An 18,665-nucleotide genomic window follows, 5' to 3' on the forward strand; every position below is an offset into this window, starting at 1 on the left:
CTATCCACAACAGCAGGGAGTTTGACTCACCGCAGCCTGTTCAGTCAGGGCCTCTGTTCAGTATCCTCTGTGCTGCCTGTAGCCTCCTTCAGGTATGTGGGTTTCTTTATCCTCCACCACTCTGGCTGGTCACTGCCAGACAAACATTTTCACCTGTGATATTTTTCTGTTGCTGTCGGGAAAAGAAAAAAAAAAAAAAAAAAGAAGCAGCATGTGGGATATAGCTTTGGAAATGACTGCAAAGAGATAATATTGAAAGGTTTATTTTCTAAAGTGGTTTTATTAGCAGTAAAAGGGATAGGAAGTCAAGTTGTTATTTCTCTGAAGTGAAATTATTACAAAATGGCTGCTCTGAGCACTTTTTTCCTGTTAGGAACCTGCTAAAGAGATGTGCATGTGCTGAAGCCTTACAAAATAGAAGTGTTGCCTGTCAACTGAAAGACAACAATGACTTCCTTTGTTTTAATGAGGAGGCTCCAGGCATTTCTTTTAGGACCTCCTGCTATTCTTTGAGATCTCAAAGACAACTTTTTTAACCTGTCATTCTGCTCTTGCCGCAGTGCCTGGGGAAGAAGCGTGGGATGTATTGCTCACAACCTCCCTATTTGCAGAACCAGGAGGCACAGAGCCGTTGTGTCAACATGATTTGCTGGCTGTACTGCAACTGCGTATATGCACGATCATAATTATTTATCTGCTAATGATCAGGGGTTTACCAGTGATGGAGGTGCCCACATTTACAGGAAAAAGTAATTTCACTAGAAGTACATTTATACCACGCAATTGCATCCACAGTAAAAAATCTTTTTCTATTGAGCTTTATGTCATTACAGTAATAGAAGCCCATAGGAAAACCACTTTTCATTTTTTTTTTTCCAATAAATTTCCAGCAAAAATCAGGACTCATAATTTTATCTAATTATTCTTTGATATCTTCATTTTGGCCCTTGACTGGAGACTTCTCTTCCACACAGATAGGGGCTCTGACCATAATGATACAACGTGAGATTATGGCGTCACTCCCACTAGTGTTTATCCAAAAATACTATGTGTTTTTTTGGATAAATAGTCCTACATCATACACATCCGCAAATTGAGTGTCAATTTATGTCCTAAAGTGCCTGCAATTCCACTAAACAAGGCAGGAAGGAAAAGTAGTAGTTAATCTTCATTTTATAGCTGAGAGATGGATTCAGTTTTTAAACCCAGATGCAGCCCTATCAGAGGGTATCCAAGACATCTGCACAGGCTGACAGGCACAGCCAGCAGCAGAAAAGCAAATACCTAGAGCATCTCGCATAGCTCTGGGGAACCTCTCTCTAGCCAATGGAAACAAGCCCTAGGCATGAAGTTGTCTGAGGCTACACAAGGAGACTGTGATGAACTAGCATGCAATTCCTGAATATCAGATCTGCAAGATCTCACTGCCTGTCTTTTCCAAAGCAACTTCCTGACAAGCCTTTACCTGGAGGCATTATTCTTCTTCACTGAATATCAAGTGAAGAACAGAGTGAAATCAGCTATCACCACACTCTGTTAGTCTGGGCTGTGAAGCTGTGCCCAAAGGCTTGCAAGCAACCCACTGTGGGAGAGCAATAGCAGAGCAGTGAGGTGTCTGTGTCACATATTAGCATAACCCCCTCCAAAAACAGAAATGTTGCATTTTAGCTTAGCAATGCAAACATGAAAAAGGCAGTTTTTTGGATATGATAGATAGTAACTTTGCTAAAAATCTTGTGGATAACTTGACCAATATCCCAGTGACAGCCTGAGCTGCAGAACTGATACAAGAAACATTCCTTCCTCAAGATACTATTTCAGACCTATTTAAAATCTAAACTTATAAAAATGAAAAAATATTTATTTTTTATTTGCTTTATACAATAGCACAAAATCTTTAAATATGGTTTCTCATTAATAATTAGCTAATTTGTTCTTCAAGTGCTTTTAGATCATATCGACTACAAGAAGCGCAAAAGCAGGAAATGTTTCTGTTAGGCAGTATTAGTTTTAGTAAGCTTTATGTAAAATGGAAATGACAGAAGATCAAACCCATAAGATTAGAACTTGTGGGGGACTCCTTTGAGAAGGCAAAACATATAAAAGCTACACTCCCAACTCCCTTAAATAATTTCTCACCAGCTGTTTTTGTCACATTGACTGTAGGCAGCACACACAAGCCTTTCTTCCCTTTCTGCTGGGAACTTCCTTCAGACACTACATCCTCAAAACACAGTTTCAATGTGATCCTGCTGCTGTTAGCATCATGAACACACATTTGTAGCTAAAAGTCCTCTCCCAATGTATACTCACTTTTTAAGTTGTTTCACTCCCTTCCTCACATTAAAGGCAGTCTCTAGACTACACTGAGCTCTGCAGTTAATGCCAATCCATTTCTCACAACCTAGTTACAAAGAGTCTGCCTAGGAAGCATGGTAAAATTGGTGAAGGTGCAAACCTTCCACGCAGTTGACTTTGAGAAAGCTCTTAGCTAGGCAGAGACCCTGCTGTGAAGGTGTGGTGTTGAAAATGATGCACACCTCAAGAAGAAGAACCTACAAAGCTCCAGAAGTAGCTAATGACTGGTCCCATCCCATCACTGAACCTGCCTTGCACAGCATACAGAATGGATCACAGCACCATATAGGAGAAGACAGTTGTCCACCAGCTGTCATCCATCTTCTTCCCCCTTTGTCAGCATGTGTTTCTTATTCCATCAGAGCAAATTAAAAGAGGAACAGCTGCAAGCCAAGCATCTAACTTTAAATGACTCTACATCTTCCCTGAGATACCTGATGACCAAAGATTCTCTTTGGATTTTCTGTAGCAGTAATAGTGCTATGCTGCTGTGGCAAGGTTCACTCAGCCCTACAAGGGAGAAGCATAATGTGTGGTATTGACATTTTTAGTAGAATACGCCAATGCAGTCATCCCCTGGCTGCAAATATCCATGGGAAAAATAGATGTTTCCTTTAATAAGAGTGAGAGTGCTTAAAAAAGAACAATTTATTGCAGGGTTGCCTTCACCTCTGTAAATTGCAGCGTTTTCATTTGTCTGTATTTATTGCACTGAAGTGTTTATATCACCTTAAAGTAAATATTTGCTTTCAAAGGTCACTCATTGAAACTCTCTTTCTCTGGGGATACATGCAGGGTTCTCTAAGACCCTAGTATAACTCCATAATGATACGCAATGTTCTTGCAATGAGATTCTTTATTGCATCCCAGGACTACTAAAATAGCAGATGCAGAATTCAAACTGTAACAGGCAATGCATTTCCACTAGCCAGTTTCTCTCTGAATTTTCCTTTAACCTTTAATCTCCTGCTTTCCTTTTGTACCAGTACTGGTAAAACGTATAAGATTGTTTCACAGGGAATTTGATACAAGACATCAAGTCCTTGAAATCACTTATCTAGAAATTAGAGCATAATTTGGTCCATGAAACACACAATTTTTTAACAATATTTGGACTTTCATTTTCTTTTAAGACAGTCTAGTGTGTGTTTGCATGTGAACCCAAAGAGTTTGCCCTTTGTGAAATGAGAAAAAGAGCCTCATGAATTTTTAAGCTTGCATTTGTAATACAGTTATTGCAAGTGTAAGCTCCTGTTGAAAATGAAGAATACATTTTGAGATGTTAAGTCTAATTGTATTGGAGATTTCAAAGACAATTACAGGATTTCAATATTTGCTTCAAATTAGCTTGAATGAGCACAAAATATGCAAGCTTTGAAAAATGCAAAAATTTTTAATATTTAAAAAAATATGAATTTATTCCGCAAAGTCTTCAACAGTATCTTCAGTCTGTTCCCATTTTACTAAAATAGCAGCAGGTTTTAGTGGGCCCAATGTTAAGATTAATGCTTTTCGCTTTCGAAAATCCAGCCAGTAATCACTGAGAGAAAACCCATTATGGTTTACCTTTTCTTAGCCATCATTCAGTTTCAACATGTTTTAGTACATCAGCTGGACTATATATAAACCCCAGATTTTTCCTAAGGAACATTACAGGAAACGAAAGTGCTTTTTTTTTTTTTAATGTAGAGAAATAATATCCTTTGAAGCAAATAAACATGCTCTCTATAGTTATGGGATTTTACTGATAAGAGAGAGATTTTGTTGTTTTGTATTATGACTAAAAGGAATAAGTACCTAATGCCTATGGAATTTTCTAGGAAAATCCCAGCTCCAGTCTGTCCTTCTCTACATCTTGAATGGCAACATCTGCAAAAATTTAAACCCATACCCAGACACTTGCAGAATATATGCAGTTTATCATACAGTGAGCAAATGAGTAACCTTTATTGATTTTTGTACATGGTTTTTCTATTAAATAAAGTTGATTCAGCATGGCTACAGGGCACTTCGGTTTAAGGCTAAAACTTGATGTAAAATGACTTGTCTGGAAGAATGTTTTTTTCTATTTCTCAGTCCATTCCAAGTGCTTTACAAATACCAAACAATCTCAATAAACCTGTCAAGTTCAATCACTTGCTACATAACATCTCTCTGGTTACAACCTCTGACATTTTTAAGGTTGGTGAAAAATAGGCTGCATCTGTCACTTAAGAGGTCAACTGATGGCTCCAATTAACCAAAGAATAACTCTAGAGACAAATGACAAAGTTTCACCACTTTCTTGTACTATGCAAGGCTACTAGTGATTCATGATCAAAAATTAACAAGCAAAAGATCAAGAATAAGGCTGGAACCTACTTGAGAATTGATTTATCTGTGCAATTTTTATTACCACTGGCAACTGACTGACAGATTCCACTATTTGTTATTGCCTCTCTCATCTCACCTTCACTTGCTTATGCTTCTGTAGTCATTGAGCTCACACTGGATACGGTTAGAGACTGAACCCAATACCATGTTAGCATCCTATCCTCTGTCTGGTACATCATCTCCATTTTGCAGCTGGTAAAATACTACCAGATAGGCATAATACAGAACCAGCATCCAAGTCATGTTTAAATTTTCTGTGTTTTTGCTATGGCTCACTGATGCTATTCTACTGGCATAGTGAGTGAGGCAAGCAGAGAATATTTTAAGCACTAAATCTAGATTCACAGGCTTAATCCTGGTATACTGCTGCTGAGGCTCTGCCAGAAATATTTAAATGCTGGTTTTTGTCTTGATTTGGGACAAAACCAGATTGTGAAATGGTGGCATTCATGATTGACTGGCTCTAGCACCAGCTCATACCAAGAGGAAAAGGAGCTTGGCGAGCGGTTCTCTGCTCGTGTAATTTCTTGTTATCCCAGTGGAGCCTGCCCTTTCTTCCTGCTCCATTTGCTGTTCAGGGGTGGGCTCCCCCCGGAGCTGCATGGTGTGCCACAAAGGACAGGGCACAAAGCCCAGCGCAGCAGCGTGTGGGCAGGCTGGGGGACCTTGAGCAGCACAAGATGTCCCCACGCTTTCACATGCCCTCCAGGGGTCTGACTCCTGATTCATCTTCCCCTCCTAATCCTCAGAATGCCCGAGTCTTCATAAAGCTTATTTACTGCTGTTTGTGAGCATCCTTGAAGTGCCTGATATTGCAGGAATATTAGCCAGGAAATTAAGCTCTGCATTTGCATCAGCTAGGGCTACAAATGAGTTGCTTAGACTTGATCCTTCACACTGCAGTGACTATGCAGCTGTCAGAACCCAGTGGGCTTGTTCCAGCCACCTCTCCAGCATATACTGAGGCTTCCAAATATTGTGTGACCCATCACAAAATGCCAGCCTCCCTCAGACAGAGATGTGGTGATGCTTTCAGTGATGAAAATAGGATGTTGTGCCAGTAGCTTCAGGGCTGATTCTTCAAGATGGATTTCTTCCTGCTGTAGCTTGAAAGAGCAAAAGCAACCACAACTGAGGACATGGCTAAGGCGAAAGCATGAAGGTCACATACTCCCTCTTAGATAAGAAAAACAGCAAATTCTTTGCTGAAGCTGCATAGCAAGTGCAAGGAGCTGTCTTCTTTCTTTATACATTTATAAGTAAACAGGATATGATCCAGGAAATATCTCTGCCACCCCAGCTGTACCTGTTCAGCCTGCACTCCTGTTGTCCCAATGGAGAGTATGGTAGGATGAGGAATAGATTCGTTTCTTCATTTAAGCAGAGTTGTTACTGCTAAAGTTTTAGAGCCAAACTCTGCCATAACTTACCCTGCTTCATAAAAGCTGAACGTTATCTCAAAGACAGGGCAGAAAACAGCCCTTCGGATCTTACTCTCCTACAGTAGTTTTACTGAAATGGGCTGCTTTTATCCTGCTCCTGTAGTTGAGCATGATGCCATGTGCTTTCTTGTTGTTTAATCTTAATCCCCCACATCTCTTCCATCTTCCTTGTACCTGGGATTAGGTTTTCCCGCGATGAACGAATCTAACATTCAGTGAGCAGTAATTTGCAACGTGCCATGCTTGAATCAAACAGAGAAATAAGCCAGTGTTGTTGCTATAAAGACCTGACAGATGGTAGGAGGGCCTGTCTTTCTTAATCAAGCCATTCTCAGTAATCAAAGATAGCTCCAATTTATAACAAAAAGAAGGTCTACTTAATGGGCTGCACCAGGATCTCTGGTTAGGATGAGTTTAGTGATATTATCCTGTCGCAAAAAAAGATAATTAAGATAATTAAGATCAAAATCTGACCCATCTGGGGTCAACATTAGGTACCAGTTAGGTCATACTGTGTATTCCCCTGAAATGAAGAAGTTTTCCAGATAGATATCTTTAGCGAGTTTAGCTGTAAGTATTTCAGAGTCTACACTAGAGTTTCTTGGACAAGTCATTAGCTGATAAAAATCAACAAAGTTCCTTCGTCTTTAGTTTCCTTGGAGATACATTAGCTGACCATTAGGCCCTCCAAGCTATGCAGCTGAAATATAGGATGCGATGGGTACAGACTTGACCTTTAACTCCTTCCTAAGATTGCTTTTAATTCTAGAGAAGAATGAATGGATCTCAAGCCCATTTCTGATAGCAAACAATGCCTCCTGAACATCCAGCTTCAATTTGTATAGCGTTTGAAACGCTGCCCTTAAGGAAAAACAGTTTGTTTTTCTTTAATGAGTATGACAAGGATACATTCTTGTTCCTTCAGAGTGATTAACAGTGCAAGAATAAAACATTACCTTGAAAAATCCTGTGTGCTCCATACACATATAAACCTACATATAAGAATTGCTATCCAGAATGAAAGAGTTTGGGTGAGGGCACTAATGTAATAAAAGCACTTTGGGGCATTGACATTTAAGTTCGGTGCTTTAAGCAGAGGCAGTTTAACCACACTGTTTTTTTCCCTTTTGCTGTCTTCCAGACTCAGAGGCTGAACACAAACCCTTGATCTGCAGCTTCCACAAACACACCCACCGCTACAATGGCAGAAGACGCGGACATGCGCAATGAGTTGGAAGAAATGCAGCGGCGTGCCGACCAGCTTGCTGATGAAGTGAGGCCAATTACTAATGAAAAACTTGGGGTTCCTGTTGTATGAGACATGTCCAGACACAGGAGCAGAGCTGGTTAAGGATTTATAGGGCTGATTCTGTTTTCTGTCAGCTTTATTTGAGGGAAAGCTGACCCCCATTCAAATCTCAGTCTCTCCAGTGGCGACAGACAGTGACTCAGTCAAAGACACTGAGTTGCTCCCAAGTTACACTGCTGTCACTGCGAGCAGAATTCCTGCACTTGTCACAAGATTTCTGGGACGAGACACATGCAGAATAGAGATAAACTGGTACAAAAATGAATGCCATGTTTAGTCTAGGTTAAATAGTCTAGGTTATCGATCATGAGTTTGATCTAGGTATTAGGTCTAGATATCTGCATCACTTTGGCTGACCTCAGAACAAAAAAACAGTAATTTTCTTCTGAGGATTACTTCCATTTGCCAAATACATGGAATATTAAAAGTCAGCAACAAGATATCTGAAGTCTCAGCTGAAAAACACGGGTTTTGTTTTCAGAATTGGAACACTAGCTGTTCCAAATGCTACCCCTGACCACACACGCAAACGGTGGAAGTGTTAGAAGCTACAGCTACTCAGAGACATGGTAGGGACTACTGTGTTAGTGAACCGCAACAGATAGCTGGGGATGAAGAGATCACTAGTACCCTGCTGACAGCATGATTTTGAGGGATGGCAAAGAGCACAGGAAAAAATAGTGTCAGTATGAGCCTGCACGTTAGTGATGAGAACTGTATCTGCCCAGTCTAAGCGGCTTTTCCTCCATTTTTCAGTCACTTGAGAGCACCCGTCGAATGCTGCAGCTTGTTGAAGAGGTAAGGACTTACATTTTATTTGTATTTCCCTTATGAGCAAAAGTACTGGAGAATGTGACACAGTGAAGTTTTTTTGTTATTTTATTCACATTGCTAAGGCATGGTCATGGCTTTATATGCCACTCCATCACTGACTATCCTTATCCCAGCCACAAAGGTCATATGAGCCACTGTACCTCAGTTTTCAAGCGCCAAGCTGCAGACCAGTAGCTGAGGCACTGTGATTCAGCCATATCTGAGTATTTGTTGAGAGGGACTACTCAAGATAAAGCAAGCAAATAGCTTCTGAAGGTGACCTAAGTCAGGGACAAATGGCTGAGCTCACTGCAGAGTTCCTGGAGCCTCATGCTGGCACGACTCTGACATCACTGCCGTGCTATTGCAAGTGGGGACGGACAGAAAGGCCCTTGGTCTGTTTGCCCGGTCATCTCTAAATATCTCCCTCTACATAAACACTTGCAGCTATTTATAGAGCATCCATCACCACAGTATTTGAGTGCCAATTCTTTATGTATCTCTGGAACATTTATTAGGATTTTGAGGCTCATTCAATGTCGTAGATTGACAGCTCTGGAGAATGAAGTTCTCTGTTTTTCCATAGTGCTGGGCAAGGGGATCCAAGCATACAACTAATGCATTTTATGCCCACCCGGAGAGAGCACTTCTAGGAGGGGAAAGCAGTTCGGTCAGGCCTCATTTCACAGCCTTTGTAATGAAGGGGTTTAAAAGTCTGACCCTCCCAAACTTAGTTCAATCTAGAGTGATCAGCCATCAGGTGGTGAGAAGCTTTGGTCCTGCCTGACAGCATGTATTATTTTCAGACACCATGCTAGAGCTGGTACTGGAGCTAGTGACATTTTTAATCAGGGTCTTCAGCAAAGAACAGTCTCAGCGTAGTGACAACTGTGGGAGTCACCAGCAAAGACAAAGGGCAGAAAATGACATCAGGTCCCATGTTCATGAACAAACACAAGCCCAGCCTTAGGCTTCAAGGCCTTGGAATCAATCATGACTGCAGAAATCAATGGAGTACAACAGAGACAAAATTAAATTCCTGCGTACAGATAGATAGACAGATGGATCATTGCGCACAGGCAGCATCAGTTCTCCTCCAAGGACGCTTTTGCTCTCTTATGGCTTGGGCCCTCCCAGCAGGGGCATGTTCTTATCTCGCATGCGACCTGTGTTTTTCCTCTTTACCGCATAGATACATGAACATGCTGCTTCTAACCATCACAGTATTTCAACTTGGTGCTTGGTGCAGCTCCTGATTAAACCAAATCAACTATATATAAGATTGTCTCTCATGTATTTGTGGGTACCTCCACAAATACAAAATAGGAGAGCCTGCTGCTTCAGAATGCCTATGATTTAAATAGACAGGGCAGATGATGAGTGGGAAGAGAGAGAAGCACAGGAAAGAGAAATGATTTGCCCAGGGCCAAACCATCAGTAAATATCAGACCTGCCTCTCCCAAGCCATCTTTGTGTGACCTACGCACTGCCTGAATTTTCCTAGCATATTGAACCAGCATATTGCAAATGTCACTGAAATTTCAGTATTAAACCATAGAAATTCACAAAGTGGGAGGAACGCTGGGACTCCTACATCTACCAGTGAATTTATGTAGGACTCCAGTGCTTCTCAGAAGATCTCAACATCTCTCCAGATCTAACTGTTTTTCTGAATCTACAATATCTTCCTCAAATACAGGAATTTTAAAATTAGCACTGAGCAGTCAAGGGAATTCTTTTACAAGGAGCTGAATATAGTTTTCACTAAGGTGACTACAAAAGACCTTTCAAATTCTTTATGTGGTCTAAATAGCTGGCTGCTTATTCTCATCCCATTTTCTAGGTACTTTTAAAAGAGTGCAGTATTTAGGGAGTGAAAGATTTCATACTGAAAAGATGAATGGAAAGAGCCTGTCTAGTTGAGTTGGGACAGAAAAATGTAGAATTTGAGGGAAATAACATGTTTATTATATTATTGTGTTTATTATATTCTGTTGATAGAGCAAACGTTATTCTTTATGTGGGGAAATAAAATCTCCACTTTTAAACACTATAGCTGTATACGTATATAGGAACTTAAATCATGGACAGCTCCACTGTGCTTGGAGTTTGGGAAATACAGAGCAAACAGATTGACTTGGCCCCTGAGTATGATCTAATCCTGAACAGCACTCCAGAGACAAGGGCTGCAGTCCATTCAATGAAGTCTTACAAAAGTACAAGCCACCTTCACATGCTGAACTGTAAATCATGGTCCGGGGGACAGATCCAATGTGCAGCCAGGACCCTTCTACTCCTTGTCCAAGAAGACTAGACCAAGTTTGGAGAGAATGGACTGAGCCTTGGTGCTGGTCCCAGGGAATATCGGCAAGGAAACTGTTCTCCTTGCTGAAGGACCAAATCTGTTACTGCTTCTTATTTTTATTACCCAGCTTTGCAAGGAGTTGATTGTTTCAGTTCTAGCACAACAGGGGGAGCAAAGAAGGAATGGTGAGTGGCCATTGTAAAGTAGACCCTGCTTTGCCCCAAGGAAACTACATACTGGGAAGACAGATTGCAAAAATCACTTTGGTCTGTGATGCTGACCGTACCCATACAATATATAATTGCATCTACATTAACCAGTGCTCATTAAATGTCTTAGACTGAGAGCCACTCAGTTACACAGTGCTATAAATAAGTGTATTTTATAGTGCTGCTGTGCTATGTTCCAGCTAAAACATAAAAATGAACTGAGGCTGAAGAAATAAGACTGCATACATAGCTTAATGCTGGTCCTATTTTCTCGTTCAAACTTATCACCTTTGAGCCAACTCTATTAAATACAAGATAACACAGTGAGGAAAAAACAGAAATCCCAGGAAGAAAATGCTTAGCAACATGTACACATGGAGGGGCTGCTTTGTATGTTCAAATCCAAACAGGACTGCTTTCTCTTCTTATATGATGGAGGGTTACAGTCAAGCTTACTAACATTCCCAAGCCGAAATGGTAAACTAGAATGTTTATTTTGATAACCTTGTGATGCTGACCCTGATGCATGACATTGGACATACAGTATGCTGCTTTTCTGACTTACATATACTTATCATGCCATCATTTGTGATTGGCAAAGAAGCTTCCCTGACATTATTATCATAGTCAAAATGATAGTCTGAGGAATAAGACAAATAAGATTCTATTAATTTAGGCTTGTCAAAACTAATTTAAAAAATCCCTTTGACATCAGTAGCTAGTGAAACAGTTCTGCTCCGTCAAATATTTTAATCTGTATATTTCCACAGAAATATGTATCAGATGCAGATAAAGGTGATTCTTTGCTGTCAGTTTTTGCTGTGCAGGAGTAATCCCTTTTGTCATTGGCCCACAGGATTCAGGGAGAGGTGCACTGATTTGTATTGGCTGAGGATCTAAACTGTGGAGTGAATTAACAGGGCGAAGAGAACCAACATGACTCTTAAATCAGACATAAACAGACATTACAGCCTTAACAGGGTGGCAGCGAGCTTGGAGCAGGAACTGAGGAGATGCATTAGAAAGGATGACTAAAAAATGTTTCTCTGACCACAGTTTTGTCTTCAGGGAGTTGACACTTCTCTTTAGTGTCTCTGTGAACTCCTAGCAATGTCAGCCTGTCCTGGTGTATAATTGTCTGTATTAATTTATTCAAAACAAACTTCATAATCTATATTGATCGAGGCAAAAATCCTTACTGAAGTGAAAGCTTATGTATTTTTCACAAAACTGTGAGTGTATAGTTGCTTTGCAGGGCGCTTCCTGAAATGCTCAGAAAGTGATTTCTATAATTCAAATTCTCTAGCTGACACATCATTCCTTCATATTGATATGTAAATTATGCCCAGAGCTTAAACAAAGCTGGAGTAGCTGTTTTTGTAGCTGGCCCAGATAGGACACAACATACTGTGTTCCTGAGACGGGCCTTTTCAGCAGCCATTCCAATTCCCTTCCTAGCTTTATTCTCACCTTGGGAAATTAAGTGACATAGTAGTAATAACATGAAATGATAAAGCTACGCATCTCCCCTCCAAAGTGCTAGCAGATGTCAGCGAATGTCTTGTCACTGATTTAAATGGGCTTCAAGTGAGATCCTAATAACAAAAAGATTTAAAAAGCTTTTAGAGAAGATTGAAGTTAATGTATATTATTGTCTCCAACGGGGTTGCAAATTATACTGTTAAACAGATTTCACTGAAGCACTGACAGACTTAGAATGATGTACCTAAGAGCTGAATTAAGCCCAGAGGTTTTAAATCACAGGCTCCGGATTTCTAATTAAGAACCCCATTGCTTAGACTGTGCTCCAGCAAAGAACTTAGGCACGTGCTTTACAAAAGCCTACAGCAAATCTCACTTATTGGCAACGGCGCTCACACAGTTAAACCCCCTTCGGCAGAACATATACTAAAATTGGAACGATACAGAGAAGATTAGCACGGCCCCTGTGGTTTTTTTTTGTCAGCAGGTCGAAGGAGGGGATCCTCCCACTGTGTTCAGCTCTGGTGAGGCCGCACCTCGAGTATTGGGTGCAGTCTGGTTTCCCCAGTGCAAAAGGGACATGGAGGTTCTAAACAGGGCAGAGCAACAAAGATGATTAAGGGACTGGAACATCTATTGTACGAAGAAAGACTAAGCGAGCTGGGCCTGTTTAGCCTAGAGAAGAGAAGACAGAGGAAATCTGATCAACATGTACAAGTACCTTAGGGGTGAATGTAGGGAGGATGGGACCAAAATCTTCTCAGTGGTGGCCAGTGATAGGACAAGAGGTAATGGGTACAAGTTGAAACAGAAGTTCTGTCTCCATGTGAGGAAGAACTTCTCTGCTGTGAGGGTGACAGAGCCCTGGAACAGGCTGCCCAGAGAGGTTGTGGAGGCTCCTTCTCTGGAGATCTTCCAAACCCGCCTGGATGCCACCCTGTGCCACGTGCTCCAGGTGTCCCTGCTGGAGCAGGGGGTTGGACTAAATGATCTCTAGAGGTCCCTTCCAACCTTAACCATTCTGTGATTCTGTGAAACACAAACTGGTATTCCTTGTCACTTTGCCTTTATTCAAACTATTAGAGCTTGGTGTTATTTAAAGGCAGAAGGCCATGGACTTACTGTGTTTCATGAACTCTGCTGGTTCAATATTCATTGTGTTATTTCCATGTTTATGATTAATTTTTGAAAGTCAAGGATAGCCTCACAGTCCCAGGAGCTGCAAAACATCTGGTGCCATGGACTTGTCACTCAATGCTCTCCTATTACCTTCCCTGGAAGGCATCTTGAGTGGGACCACCACAGGAGAGGGGCCTTTGACACAACCACCTGTGAAACCTTTCATCTTGTACACAAAATATGTCAGCTCCTCCACTTGGCAGAAAAGCAACTGGCTACTCATAACAGGCTCCATGGAAATCAAAGACTGGAAGGAGGCAAGGACTGACCTGCTATTTCTAGGCTTAGGATTCAGTATGTCTGACAGCTAGATGGGCAAATTATATATTTTACTGTTTGTGATATGCTTGCTTTATGGATAAACAGAGGAACTCCAGAGCTGTCAGTTTAATGCACCTTGATAAGAGCAATACACTCTATGTCATTTTCTTCTAAAGGACAGAGGTGTAAGAAAGATGTTTGTTGTTCTGTGACAAAATCTGGCAGTCCAAATTCTCTTCTCCAATACAATGGGAAAACAAAGAGAGTCAAGAGCAAATCTGAATCGACGGGGCATTACATTCGTAGATTTGGAAGCTGAACTAAAATGGTACAAACTCCTTGAACTCTGTAGTGTCCTCTCAGAGATGTATTTTTCGTCCCACTCTGGCCTTAACAAATCTGGATCTTAACAAATTCCTCCATTGCGTCAGAAGAGATAAAGGCCCTGTTCCTTGGAAAAGTTTATCATTAGCGCAAATTTTCATAACAGGGACCTTGCTGCAGTTCTATCGATTTCTGGCTCCCCACCTAGAGTCCTGTTCACATTAATGCTCAGTGTATGGGAAATGGGACTCTCCTGGCACCGTCACCCTGCCCTGCCATGAGAGCAGCTCTGCTGGAAGCCTGTCACCAAGGTTTTATGATCAGTTGCTGTAAAACGTATTCTTCTGAGCTGGCACTTAGCAAACACAGATTTTGTCCCATCCTGTTACATGCTCTCTAAACAACCAGTTCAAGTGTGTTAACTGAAACCTGCTCCTATTGAGACCAAGGGAAGTTTCCGTGATATTTTCAGTGCAGAAAATGCCAGCATTTTCTGTGTTGGGAAATCTCTCCCATTAGCCCAAAATGAACTGGTGTGGTACCTTTTCTTCCTCTGTATTCCTTTAAATGAACAGTGTGTTGGAGCTTTCCAGGGATGCCTTAGTCTGATGTTACTGAGGGTCAGATATGCAGAGAGTTTCTTTCCTGCTTGACACCTGGAGGATGAACACATTTTCAGAAAAAAAAAACATATTTGTAAGTGTGCTGGGTTCTGAACTATCTAAGATTGGTCACAAGGTAGATACTCAACATTTAGGGAAGTCTGGATCTGTTTAAAATGCACAAATGTTATTGGTAACATTTTAATTGGCTTTAAATAGTTGTTTTTTTTAGAAAAAAAAAATGACAATTAGAGCTTAGTAGAAACTTGGAACAGGATGAGATTGTCACTTGATGCCTGATTCACCTCTCATCTTTGTCAGTGAGCATCTTTTTATTAGCTTAAATATGCTTTGGATTAGACTTCAGATGCAGAGATGTATATTCAATGCACAGTCCTTCAAAATTTTCACATTAGTATTAATGCTGTGGAAGGTTGAGCTGTACAACACCTTCTTAAGAGATAAAGTATCGCCTGATAATATTAAATAGCATTGATGGCCAGGTGAATGGAAGAAAATTGTGCCTCTTCTGCCTTGTTCAAGGATTTAATATGAAATACAAACCATAACGTTTTCGTTAAGTTCTTCCGTAAGGAAGGACTAATTGCTGAGTTCTCTCAGCAGAGCTCTCATTCAGGTCACTGGACATCTTAACTGAATAGAGGCAGCTTGATCAGATCTTAAAATATCATAGGAAAATAGATTCAGGCAGTTAATATGTCTCAGCCTGGCTATGTTTGACTCACTGAAAGGCAACAACTATCAAACTACCAATAGTGGATTTTCCAAGTTCGGTGTCTGAAAAAGACCCATCTCAGATTGCAGCATATTTATCCAAATCCAAGATGACTCAGGATTTAAGCAGCTTCCTTGCATCAGCATGAGGTATATTTTTTAAAATACATATTGTTTTTTCATGGTAAGATACCCCTGTGTACCACGGGGCAAGAGCACAGAGAGAGCACAGCAGCAAACTGGTGCAGATGGGGTGCTTAGAAGATCTGGCACCTGCAAGATCATTAATGGCTGCCTTGTTACTCTGTATAGGCAAATCTGATGACTTTAGGACCTTAAGTTTTCTAAAGGATGCAAAGGAAGCTGGCTGGCTTTCAAGTAAACACGGTAGCAATTTGAAGGGCAAGAAGGAAGCAGCAATTATCTAGTAGAACTGACCCAATGAGCACTAAGGCCCAGGGAACTAGGGGGAGGATAGAGGTGGCATCTTCTCTCCACCTGGCAAGTCATGCAAGGGAAGGCCTAGGAAAGCCAACCAGGCTGCACATATCTGATGTTTTTCCCAGTTTTTACAGTGACACAGACATTAAATACAAGAATGGGAGTGCAGTGGGAGGTGGATAGGAGTGTAGCAAGAGGCATCTTGCACCCCTCTCGAACTGAGCAGTTCCTGACGTACCAGAGGCACCAGCTGGCCATTCCCCGAGTGCAGCAGAAAGTGAGGCATGAGGCTGAGCCAATGTGGGCAACATGCAGCCAGCCGGGCTCGGAGCACGGACCAGGCAGCTCACAGCCTGAGAGACGTCACTGCTCCCAGACAAACAGACAAGTGATGGCAGCAAGGAGGGCAGTTGGAAGGAAGGATAATTCTAAGTCCTTAATTTGCTTCAGGGAGACAGGATGGCTGGCAACACAAGAACAGTCAGGACTCCATGTTTCCATTCCTCAAGTCCCTGTGCCGCTCTGGGCGAGCAACTTCATCTCCCTTGGCCACTGCAAAACGGACACCAAAATCCTTACCTATTTCACAGGGGTCTTGGTGCTGCTATGTTCAGTGAAGCAGCTGAATTCCTGCTGTACATGCCCAGGTAACTCCACTGGCAAGATGCTAGGGCAGAGAAGACTTACTTCATCTGTACTGAAATACAGCAGTCACAGGAACCTTCAGACCATTAATTATTCATCGACATTATCACTGCTCTAAGCAGAACAAAGCTAGATTTCGCTTTGTAATCAAAAAGGAGCTAATGCAATCTGTGATATAGCTTAGTATTACAGCATCCAGGAACCTGAGATACCTGACCACATCCCAGAGCAATACTAATGCATGTAAAAACTATTTTTGTGAAAGGTGCCTTGCTGCTCATTTAGACAGATGGAAGGTCTGAAACTGCTCAGCTTTGCTCAAATTCTGTTCCCAGCAGAGATGAGAACAGGATTCCCGAGATCCTCAATGGGAGCAGGGGTAGGATCAGTGTATACGTATTCTGAAAATCTTACCTTCACACTAGGTCCAAATTCCATAGATATGGCTGAATTAAAATGGCTCAATCCCTTATCTATTAGATTGTAAAGCTAAAATAATATGGCTTAATCCTATAAAACAGTAGCCTGCTTTAAGATGGAAGCCTAAGGAGGGAAGCTTCTGACTTCTGTGGTGCAAAGGCTATGTACTAGTCACTGTGCCTCCTTAACAAATATATGTGTCATCTATTTTCCCTGGGAATTTGTCTTGTGGGATGAAAAATGACCATTCCCTTCTTCCCTTCTCCTGCTCCCAGGAACTTGGAGGGGAACTTGGAGATGGACCCTCTTTTTAGAAATGATTCTCGCATACAATGATTAAATTAATCTCAAGGTCTTGGATTTTCTCTCTTCTGCAGCAGTTCAGTATCCTAGTAAATTCTAAAGGCTGATGGTGCAACAGAGAACACCCAGTTCTTTCCTTTACAGTGTCCATTTATATAAGGGCTTCAGATTATATCACTAGCCCCGTATGACCTTGCCATTCCTTTCACTGTTTTTCTTTTGCCTTCTGTGTCCCATACCCAGGACCGAGTGTTCCCTCACTGATCTCTCTTTCTCTCTCCCCCTTTCTCTTTCTTTTTTTCCCCCTCTCTCTCTCCTAACCTTGCTACCACTATCGGGATGTAGAGTAAAGATGCTGGTATCAGGACTTTGGTTATGTTGGATGAGCAAGGAGGTAAGTTCAGACTGTAAGGAAGTATAACTGTTCATGAAGAACCGTATTAACTGTGTGTGATTACAAAAATAAAGGCCATAAAATATGTCTGTGTAGTTGTGCATGAGAACCCAAGAATCTCTCTGCCTTTAGCTGTGTAGTCTGATAGAGGAACATAAAATAACTGTTTAAGAGTCTATACTTCTTTGGACCTGCTTCCCAATAATATGAAAGGAAGCTGCAGACTGAACACAACAAGATCATATTTTTCTCAGTGTGTTCCGAGCTGGGATCGAACAACATGATGGGAAAGTTAGCCTACATAAATGTGAAATCCAGCATTATTTACACAGGTGCTATGTGATTTTCTCACTTGTCCTAGCTACAAGTGAAATATATGCTATAAATGCATCCCAAGAAAGGATAAAAGAGGTATAGTTCAAGTAGCATTCAACTGCTTTTTGTTCACTCTCAATTAAGATAACAGGAGCTTAACATTAGAAACCATAGGATAGCTGTCTGTATAACTGACCATGTAGGAGCTTAAATTAGAGGAGTCCCAGTCTGAATAACATTGACAAAGATAGAGCTAGAGCTATTCGGTTCAATCCCAGGAAATTTGTTCTTCGCAATATTAAAAACTAGTAGGTCTCCATTTGCAGCAGACCCACAGCACCAACAAAATGGTGCACTAAAATGAAAAGTAATAGCAGGACTTAAACAGAGGGTGTTTTCTCCTGTTTGCTTTTACATAGATGTCCGTCTCTCTCTTTTTTTTTTTCCCCTTAAGGAAAAGAATTATTTAACCCAATCAAATTTGCCTCACAAATTTGTCCAGACAAGGAAAATATTAAAGAGAATATTTTGGTGCCATTGAAATTATTTTAATTCTTTAATTCTTTTGTCTTCCTGATAAAAGGATTGCCCATGATTGCCCATGAACACAGAAAACCAAGGATCAGTTGTGTTAAAACAGACACAGCACCTGCCTAAATAGTGTGTGCTTTTTTTTTCAGAAGTGAATTATACTTTTAAAGAAAATCAAAAATATTGTCAGGGAAAACCTCCAAATATCCAGATGGACCTAGTGA

At 41.1% G+C, this 18,665-nt stretch overlaps 1 protein-coding gene and 1 non-coding gene across 3 annotated transcripts in view; both read left to right on the forward strand.

The window, feature by feature from the left end:
* Positions 1-18,665, forward strand: part of SNAP25 (synaptosome associated protein 25) — a 66,488-nt gene that overhangs the window by 29,531 nt on the left and 18,292 nt on the right. For both annotated transcript variants that reach the window (XM_088531300.1, XM_088531299.1), the window contains exons 2-4: positions 7,315-7,446; positions 8,239-8,280; positions 17,547-17,595. In XM_088531300.1, the coding sequence (XP_088387426.1) occupies positions 7,375-7,446; positions 8,239-8,280; positions 17,547-17,595 (163 nt within the window). In that variant the 5' untranslated portion in view covers positions 7,315-7,374. The remainder of the gene's footprint in view (positions 1-7,314; positions 7,447-8,238; positions 8,281-17,546; positions 17,596-18,665) is intronic.
* LOC148593380 (U6 spliceosomal RNA) lies at positions 12,691-12,760 on the forward strand. Its single transcript, XR_015913737.1, has one exon. It is a non-coding gene; the product is annotated as a U6 spliceosomal RNA (small nuclear RNA).

Source organism: Tinamus guttatus, unplaced genomic scaffold (assembly GCF_059628265.1).
Source record: "Tinamus guttatus ecotype Peru unplaced genomic scaffold, ASM5962826v1 Tinamus_guttatus_pri_ptg000403l, whole genome shotgun sequence".
In the NCBI taxonomy this organism is placed as follows: Eukaryota; Metazoa; Chordata; class Aves; order Tinamiformes; family Tinamidae; genus Tinamus; species Tinamus guttatus.